At 44.0% G+C, this 9901-nt stretch overlaps 1 protein-coding gene across 2 annotated transcripts; it reads left to right on the top strand.

Annotated features, from left to right (window-relative positions):
• Window positions 1-12: 12 nt before the first annotated feature.
• SELENOT (selenoprotein T) lies at window positions 13-9698 on the top strand. 2 transcript variants are annotated; one of them, XM_031054937.2, is made up of 6 exons: window positions 13-229; window positions 1214-1324; window positions 2477-2603; window positions 4013-4100; window positions 5535-5686; window positions 9221-9698. In XM_031054937.2, the coding sequence occupies exons 1-5, from the start codon at window positions 96-98 to the stop codon at window positions 5657-5659; spliced, it is 585 nt and encodes a 194-aa protein (XP_030910797.1). In that variant the 5' UTR covers window positions 13-95; the 3' UTR covers window positions 5660-5686; window positions 9221-9698. The 2 variants fall into 2 exon arrangements, with proteins under 2 accessions (XP_030910797.1, XP_005141217.2); XM_005141160.3 differs by lacking the exon at window positions 9221-9698 and adding an exon at window positions 7441-8253.
• Window positions 9699-9901: the final 203 nt, after the last annotated feature.

The following is a 9901-nucleotide window of genomic DNA, read 5'->3' on the forward strand; positions in this document are numbered from 1 at the left end:
CGTGACAGGCGGCGCATGCGCGGGGCCGGACGGCGCTCGCGTGACCTTGGTGCGGCGGCTCGGTTGCGTTCCCGGTGGCTGCGGTCGGAGGCGACATGCGGGCGGTGCTGCTGCTGCTGCTGGCCCTGGCGGCGCGGCCGGCCGGGGGCTCGGCGGAGCAAGGTGGCCTGCCGGCCAAGAAGTTGCGCATGGCCTACGCCACCGGGCCGCTGCTCAAGTTCCAGATCTGGTGAGGCGCCCGGCAAGATGGCGGCGCGGACCGGGCCTACGCCTCCCCGTCGCTCTCCCCCGCCTTCCCCCTCAGCGACGCGGCGGCGGGACGCGGCTGATAGGACGGCCGCGCTCGTACGCGGCAGCGGGGTGCGGGAGGGCCCGGGGTCGGCCCGGCCTTGTGTTCCAAGCTGCCAGCAACAGGGGTCGGCGGAGGCACCGGCCAGCGGGTGCCGGCCTTCTGTTTCCGGTGCCGTCCTGCGCGGGGTTCGGGTGTGGGCGGTAACTGTTAGTGCTTGCGAAATGACCGGGAAAACGGTGGCCCGCGGTAAACCCTTTTTTTCTGAGGCCCTTTTCATATAACCCGTGACTTGGGATTGCGTTTAGTAGGAGCTGATACTTTAGCAAAGATTGCAATGAAGGGGGTTTTAGAGGTTTCTGATGATTATTGCCAGCAGTCAGGGAGACCAAACACCTTTGCATCATTCTAGGAACGTTACTGATGGTGTTGGCTGCTCAGTACCAGGCCGAGCAGGAGGAGTGAAGTAGTTCTAGCATGTGTAGCCCGCCTGTGGAAACCCCCGAAGACCTCAGTGCCTGTCACTGTGTCCTCATGGTCCTTTGAGGACGGGCAGAGCTGCCGGGGACCGGAACAGACCGTCTGCTGCTCCGGGGAGGAACGGGAACATTCCCTGTGGTTCCTAGAATCTAGGTTGTGTCAGCTTCCTACAGGGAAAAAACACGATTCCTTACGCAATGGATTTTGCTAGAACATTGTCTGTGCTGTGAAAACAAACCTGTGTAAACCCAGGTGCCCAGCCAGGTGCCAGGGTTTGGGATGTGTAACTCAGCTGCAGATAAGTTTTCTTCATTGGAGTGAAGAGTTTTAATTTTGTTTTAAACTGAACAGCTCATGAACAGCACAAGTGCTGGTGTTGCCAGTTCAGCAGCGACTTTAACATGCAGCAGTTCAGTTTCAGTGACAATCGCTGTCTGTGTTTAGTGTCTCCTGAGGCTACAGACGGGTGTTTGAGGAGTACATGCGGGTTATTAGCCAGCGGTACCCTGACATCCGAATTGAAGGGGAGAACTACCTTCCTCAACCTATATATAGGTAAGCTAATGGCCAGCAGTACTAACTGTCTTTTTTTTCAGTATGTGAGCTCAGTGTGGTGAGTGGTGAACATGAGCATTTACACTTGAGTAATACTGAAAATAAAAACTGAGGGTTTTTTTCCATTATGATTGCATACAAGCTTGGTTATGTTCTACATTCCAGATAGCCACTTTAGTTTTCCATACAGATATTATTGTCTGGATACGTGTATGGTGGGGTCTGTCGTGTCCTAATCTAAAGTAAATCATATCATTAACATTTCCACAGTTAATTTTTTTAATTTTTCCACATCTGGGCATAAATTCACATTTGACGCTCATGTTTATGTACCTGGTGACTAATTCCTGTAATAAGCTAAGGTTTGAGATGAGGGAAGAGTTTGATTTTAACATCTAAGTCAGGGGAGTGCTAACCTCAGCAGAAGGACTACCAGGATGTCCTTAAGTAAAGTTTGGGAGGCAGGGGGAGCCCAAAAAACTTGGAAGAAGGCAAAATGAAGAGAGTGTTTTTCCTGTTATTTTAAACCACTGTGTATGTGATAGAGGAGTGATGCCACAGTTACTGTGGTAGCTCCTGAACTGCTTCTTGACCTAATTACTGTAATAATTACGATGGTGAGAATGTTACAAGATTGAATACCTCAATGTTAACTTTCTGTCTGGCTTGAGGTTTGATTCTTACAAGAAGCTGTGGGGTTTTCTGCATCTGCTGGGAAAATATGAGGAATAAGTGCATGTCACTCTCAAGTTAGTGTCTCTCTAATACGGGACAACTTCTTTAGGAAATTAAATGTATTATCCATTTTGGACAAGTATAAGTTGAAAGCAAATTTCTGCTTGAGGTCTGCCTAGGAGGAAGAAAACCCAAAACATCTGCGAGATTGATGTACCAGAAGTGTATCAGTGGTATCCTTCTGAGCATGAGTGTGTTTGGTGAGGTGTGCTGCTGTTTTGTGGGGGGGATGTTTTCTTAATTCTCTTGCATCCATACCCCTCCCCCAGGAGATAACCTTACTTGAAAAGTTTTGTATTTTCTTAGAAACCAGTTGCACACTGTCAGAATTCTTCCATTAGGTGAATTACAGCTGTGAAGTGATGAAGTAGTAATTGTGAACCTTCTAAGTCACTTTTATATGTTGTCTTTTGATAGGCATATAGCATCCTTCCTGTCTGTCTTCAAACTAGTATTAATAGGCTTAATAATCGTTGGCAAGGATCCATTTGCTTTCTTTGGCATGCAAGCTCCAAGCATCTGGCAGTGGGGCCAAGAAAATAAGGTAAATGGTATACTTTCTTCTTTGATTTTTGGAAAAGCAGTTTTAGAATTACTTCATTCTAAAGTGCTGTGCGAGTACTTCACAAGTCTTACTGACAACTTTTGTTCACTGCAGCCTTAACAGGATCTTTAAGCTTCTGTAACCAAATATACTGGAGAATTTTAGCATAGCATAATTATTCTTAATAGTAGTGCTTTGTATTTTTGTCAGACCCAAATTTGATTCTCAGCATCTCTTTCCAAGCTGATGGTGTTACAATAGGGGCAGCTGAGGTTAATATTGCTGACAAAAATGATTAAAGATCTGTTTTTAGGGCACAAGAGTAAAGTTTCAAGCCTGTATTGTTGGTGTTAAAATTACAGCTTCCCTTTTCTATTGTCTCATAACTATTTTGCAGGCGTTGCTTTCATCAGACTTGATAATAGATTAGGCATGCAATTACATGGTGGTTAGGAAAAAGAAGTTGCAATTTTGTGGATGTTTTTGCAGAACATACTTGGGCATAACAGACTGTGCCTTGTGGGATGAATATCTCTGTGAGTCAGTACTGGTGATGCTAACAGAATAATGTTGTTGTGCTCTGATCTGTAGCGACCTTATTCCAGATTTATTCTACTAGACAAAAGCAATTTATAATTGCTTTATGTATGCTACTGGTGCACAGATCCTTGAACTGGGCTACCCAATGCAACGGGTCTCTGTAACCTGTTAGTTTGAATGTAGAGAAGCTGCAATGTATACTGTTTAATTAAATGGGCCAAATGCACTACCCAGCTAGGTGGGCTGTGGAGTTGACTGATCTCCTGTGCTAAGTTCTTCAGTATTTCAGTAACCCCTGTGAATGTGCCCTCATGCCTGAAAAGGGAATTATAAAGGTGCTGGCATTGGAGGGAGACGCTGTGTTGCTGAAGATTGCATCATATCATCCTGAGGCACCAATGCACAAATGAAAATTCCACATGATGAACTGGAAAAAATGCTTGAGGATTAACAGTTCTTATGAATAAATGCAGTTTGACTTACTTGAGCTGCTGTTTGTGTCTCTCCCTGTGGTTCTTTGATCTGGAGTGTTAACTCTGACAGTGACTGGCAATATGTAGGAACAGTTGGGTGTAATCCTACAAGTACCATTGTAGCTACATACTTCTTCACGTTGGCTGTTAACAAAGGACGTGGATCTGTGAAGGGAAGGAGCGAGAAGATGTGGTTTGAATGAGAGCTGAGTTGAGTGGTTTCAGAGTAGTGCTGATACCTGTCTAGGGAAGGCAATGCATACGATCTTTATGAAAAGAGGATGAAAGGAAGATTTGTTTGTGATTGGAAGATTACTTGTTAACTTGCCTGTAAACTGCCAGTGTTTGTTAGGAGTGAATGAAATAAGCTGTGGGATTCTCTCTGCTCTCTCCTAGGTTTATGCTTGTATGATGGTCTTCTTCCTGAGCAACATGATTGAGAACCAGTGTATGTCAACAGGTGCATTTGAAATAACTTTGAATGGTGAGCTGAGAACTTTGTTTAAGGGAATCTCATTGTACTGCATGTATATATACACATAGACTGTGAGAGCTGGGGCGGGGGGGGCACGGGAGAATGAGGGATATATTTCAAAGTGTGGTGGGATGTGGAAATTACCATTTGTTTTGAAACTTCAGGTGTTCAGTACCACAAATTATGAAAATCATAGGAGTCATAAGGCAGTTCATACAGATGGCAGTTACATATATTTTAAAACACCTATGTAAAAATGTACTTGCTTGGTCACTTGGAATAATAGTATTATGTTTCTTCTTTACATGTGAATGGGCATTAAGTAAGAAATGATCAGCTAGGGAAGCATAATCTACAGTTAATCATGTGCTTTCCCTATTCTGTTTTGTAATGTGTTTTAGCCTTGCAATCCTGTTGAATCCATTGCTATTCCCAGATTTTTGTACTAGTGAATCGCTGTACTGATTTTTCAGGTTAAGAGTTTATGGGCCTTCTGCCTTCAAATAATTTTATAATTGTAAAGATTATGTAAGCTTGATTGAGAACAGGATTTTTCAAGCTCTGTGTCTAAGTATGTGATCTAGCTCTGTGCTTTAACCTCATTTTATGATTGTGCAGAGTGTGTTTCAATATAGTACTTTCTAAAATATATACTGCAAAACCTCTTAAAGATAACTATTGCATCAAAGTAGTTGAACTCAATGCACTTACAGTCCTAAATCTCAGCTTAAAATTGACATCAGAGTCTTCCCAGGGTGAACAGTCACATCTGGGCTTTTGTATGTTTCTGGTTTGTGTTTTGGGATGCTGTGGTTCCAGTCTGGCTTTTGGTTTATGTCAAAGACAACAGTTATATTTTTCAGTGTGGGTTCATGAAGTGCTGTAGCAGTGGTGCAGATTTGAGAGAATAAGTGTTTGTCAACAGCAGAAATGAATCCTGTGCTTACCCTTAAGTGTTTATGGACTCTGCTGCCTTTTATATTTGGGGTTGGGAATAATGTTTGCAGTTGTTTTGAGTGGAACCTTTCAAAGCCAGATCGTGGTAAGCAGAACTTTTGAGGGTCAGGCTTAGATGTTAGCCAGAGTGAGATGAAGACAAATGAGAACCACAGAGATTTAGCAATGGTTTAAAAACTCAGTATGCTGGTTTTCCACTCACTAATCTATTCTTAGGCATTCTGTCAGTGCATACTTTGAACTTCTAAATCCGTATGATGTACTTCAGAATTGCAGCATTAGACTCTGACTCTCCTAGCTGATCCAGCCTTTAGTATAGCCAGGGGTTTAGAGTGCTTTTGATCAAGATACTTTCCTCAGTATACCATAGTACTGACTTGCACAGCTTCCTAGATCTTCTTAATTTCATGTTTGAACTAGCCCTACGTGTTCTCTGACTCTGCCAGTATAACGGTGCTTTTCTCCCTTCTGTGTATTTTGTGGTAGATGTTCCGGTATGGTCTAAGCTAGAGTCTGGCCACCTTCCTTCCATGCAGCAGCTTGTACAAATTCTTGATAACGAAATGAAGCTCAATGTGCACATGGAGTCAATGCCCCATCATCGATCATAGCGCCATTTATCAGCACTGAAACATCTTGTAAGTCTTCTTCCAGTCACCAGTTGTATGTTGGCTTGGGCAAGGGGGACCATGTGTTGCAGGCTGAACGGTGAAACTGTATTTGCTCATTTGAAAGTCTCTTGCTGGAAAGTCAGCTCTAGTGACTTTAAATTGGTGCGTGTGGTTTTACTGTTTTGGTGTGTGGTTTTGCCTGTTTCAAAACTGGAAGCTGGTGTTCCTTTGGGCAGAAGGTGATGGGTTACTGTGTGCAGAAGGCCTTAAGTTAGTGAACAGTATTGTGCTGAGATTGGAAAACACTGCATTATGTGCCTTAAAATAGCTTGTGTGCCAAAGACTTCTCTGTAGCTTGTAACCTGATTGAATTGCACGACCCTGGAAAGTAGAATATTTTCTTGCTCCCAACCATGCACGGTACTGTTTTAACCTTTTGCAAACAGTCCTTGCCTGAGGAGCAGAGGGTTCACATCCATGCTCACATATTTTATGACAAACCAATTCCATGTTCCGGTGTCACCTGTTTAGCTTACAGTTCTTCTGGAACATTGGTGTGCTACAAAAAGACTGTCTTGGTGCAACAGTTGACCCTTAGGAGACCACTGAACGGAAGTATACCGGTTGGCTGCGTTGCACGTTTTTGCTGCACAAGAATGTTTTGGCATGAGACATGGGTTCCCTGGCCTTGCCTTGTAACAGAGGCCCCACTCCCAGGTGACCAACCCTGTGCTGCTTTTTCAGTCAGCTGACATCTTGCAGCTCATCTCATTGATGATAACCAGACTGATCAGTTGGTCCCAGCTGTAGCAGTCAATGACCTGGCTCTGTTCAGACACCTGCACAGCTTCCTTTGGAGCTCTCTTTAATCTGGTTTTGCTTCTGCAAGTTTGGATTTGCGTGAGCAAGAACGTAGCAGAGAGAAGTGTATGTCCAGAGATGCTCAGCTTTATCAGAGCCCTGCAGGCAGTCTTAGTCCTTGCAGGAAACCATGCTATGCACCCAGGGATGGCTTTGCTGTCCCTCACTGCTACAGAGCTCAGGCTTCAAGCCTCCTGAGGCTTCCTGAAGTAGGGGGAGCAATTTGGAGAGATAGCTACCTTGTGCAGGGAATATGAGAAACAGTTGACTTCTGCTTCCTGCAGACAGTGTCCTCCAGACATTGTTTAGCTCAGTCTGGTTTGTCCTCCTAATTTAGTAGAAGTCATCTTGAATATGAAGTAAGTTGGTTTGTATTTTTAAAATACCATTTAATATTAAAAAGTTTGGTGGTCCTGTCTTTCAGATGGGCTTGCAGAAGCCCAGCATCCAGCATGTATGGACTTGGGAGGGTCTTAGTGTTCTTTGCAGAGTAGATTGATGTCACTTTAAAGCTTTCAAAACATGCTAAGATTGTTGTTATATAGAATTTAATTTAATGGGATGAGTTTAGAAAAACAGCAACAAAAAAACCCTTCAGTTGTATTTGCATGTGGGAAGTAACACTGGAGGTGAGGAGGGGTTGATAGTGCAGCTCAGTGACTGTTTCAGTGTCTTCTTGTCAGTTCAAGCTAACTACGTGTCATTCTGATGATATCCCTGGGAGGTCCCCAAGAATTAAATACTGAGCAGCCTCCCAAAGGACAGTGCTGGTAGCTCAGGTTTCTAACCCAAATTGTGCCTGGCTGCTGTTCTCCCAGGATACAGCAACTGCCTCTGCTCTGTTTCAACAGTGTTGTGGGCAGTTTGCTCTATGGGGCCAGCGTGGCTGCCAACTGTAACGCTTGTGTCTCCGTTTCCAGGCATTAAGTGGCAATTTCCAAAGGCAGCGCGGCGCAGACCCATGAAGGCCTGTACTGAAGACAGCATGCTGTTAGTACAGACTGGATGCTTCTCTTGCAGCCGCGTTGTGCCTCCTGAGAAAAACTTAATGAAAGAGCTGTTTCAGTGCTGTCGTGTTTCCAGGTCCTGCACAGTCATGGAGTGCAATAATAATGTATAGTTTTTTTAAGATTTCATTCGACCAGTTCATAGCTCAGCAATGCAGGCATTACTAACTGTAACTTATTTTATATTCATGTTTCACATGATTGCAGATTGAGTTGATACCTAATTTTTCCTTGGAAAAAATGTTTGTTTAATCTGTTGTATTTTATATGAATTTATGTTCTTTTTGTAGTTTAAAATGAAGTTATAGGAGTGTCTGATGTTGTCCTAAACTGTTAAGTGACAGCTCTCTGGCAGATATCTCTAATGTGGTTAAAGCAAGTTTGTATATTTTTCAGAATATATGGCAGAGTTGAACAGTGCATTATATACTAAATTATATAAACAAAATTATTTGCAGAGTAGTTACATTGTTTTGTGATTTCAGTAAAAATTAAGGTCAACTGCTCTTTAAATTGTGTTGGCCAGTTCAAGAGGTTTTTCCTTGACCATTCTGAAGAGAGGAGCAGCTGGGCCTCTCTGCTGTCCTAAATAGAAACCAGGAAAGTTAATTTAAATAAAGAGTTCTCATTTACTGTGTGAAGTACCTTGTTTGAGTCACTGATGGATATTCTTAGAAATGCAACTGAAAGAAAAAGCATAAAAAGCCTACTTTCCAAAATCATTAATCTTGTGTCTGTGTGGTTGAAGCCCCTTCCAGCCTCTGAGTGCCTTGCCCTCCACCCTGGTTTTTGTCCTGTTCTGAGCTACAGGGTTTCACCCTCCTTGTAAAACCAGCGGAAGTACCTCCTGGACCCAACATGTCAAATGTCTGAAAGGGGAGGGAGATTCTCATTGTCAGGACAGTAAATTGGATGATCAGGGAGTCTGGGGGTAGCTGCCATGGTCTGGAGGAATGGTTTTTGACACTCCCTGAGGCTCTAGGGACTGATGTAGGGGATGTTGTGTTTAACCAAAGCTCTGTCCACCCAGCTGAGGGAGGAGTCCATGCCAGTTACATTGCAGCTAAGGCTGCCTTGAGGCCACTCTGCTTTGACTTTAATGAAATCATCCCTTCAGATAATTTGTGACTTCTCTTCTGAAATAGATTAACCAAAATTTTCTAGTATGGATAGAGTTTTAGTTTCTCACTAATTTTGCACTTCTGGGAAATAATTAGACAGAAAGCAAATAAGTGCACAGATGTGTTGCTAGGTTAAGATTTTCCGTGAGCTGTTCTCAGTGTCACCGTAGTGATGATAATTGCTCACCTTCTGCTTGCTGCCTGTGGTTGTCTGTTCCTTCCCACCTGGGTGGCTGGTTTGTCAGTGCATGAGTGTTGGGTGTGTGAGAACCTTTGCTGAAGCCTCTCCAATACAGAAGAAGCTTTTTTTTTTTTGGCGTGGGGTGATGTCGCAGGCAGGGCAGTGTTTTGGTTGTATCTGTAACTGCTCTGGGCTGTTGGGTGCATAGTGCAGGCTTGGGTGTATGGGCTGGACCAAGGCCCATGATTGCCATTCATAGAGCACTTAGGAAAAATGGAACAGTAAAATGGGATTTACAAAACCTTGACAGTTGCTTGACAGACCTGCCAGCCTTCTGGTAAACCTTTTGCCAGACACTAATTGTTGACTCTCTATCTGTTGTTTTAACCAGAACTGGTTCCAGTGTGAAATGGGTGTTTCCTGAGATCAAGCTTATGCTCAGCGGGGCAGTTTCGGCTGACAGGCGGCTGCAGCCTGGAAGCCTGCTTTGAGCAGTTCCTGGGAGGACAGACCTGGATGAGTGTACACTGCTTCTGTTCACTGCTCTCCTGGCCTCCAGAAATACTCAATGTGGGGCTCTCCACACGTTCTGTGTGTTCAGTAGTGCTGCAAGGGTTTCTCCTCCTTGCATCATCTTCCTGAACCTGTCTGTCTTTTGTGGAGGAGGGTCCAACTGCCAGCATTGCTGCAGGGCAGAGGGGAGCCCAGGCACCTTCGTGTTGTCCTGGTGGTGACTTTGCAGCTATTTGCTCTTCCTTCCTACACAGCGCTGCTTTGTGATTTTAAAATGAAGGTGTAAAGACACATTTATCTGAATTAACTTTGTGTGAACGCTTAACTGCTTTCAGCCATGTGTAAAGTTGGTATTAAATAATAGATCTGAGGAGATCAAGCTTGTTGATCTTGGCTTGTTACACACAAGGGTAGATGATACAGCTCTGGATGCAGACTAGAGAAGGACAAAAAAATGGGTCTCATTTCCCACTCACTGCGAGTGTAGAAAAATGTGACGTTACAGGTAAGCCATTCGCAGCAGATCTCTGCTTACGTCTCAGCTCATGCTGGCGTAAAT

This window comes from Melopsittacus undulatus, chromosome 6, assembly GCF_012275295.1.
Source record: "Melopsittacus undulatus isolate bMelUnd1 chromosome 6, bMelUnd1.mat.Z, whole genome shotgun sequence".
NCBI lineage: Eukaryota > Metazoa > Chordata > Aves > Psittaciformes > Psittaculidae > Melopsittacus > Melopsittacus undulatus.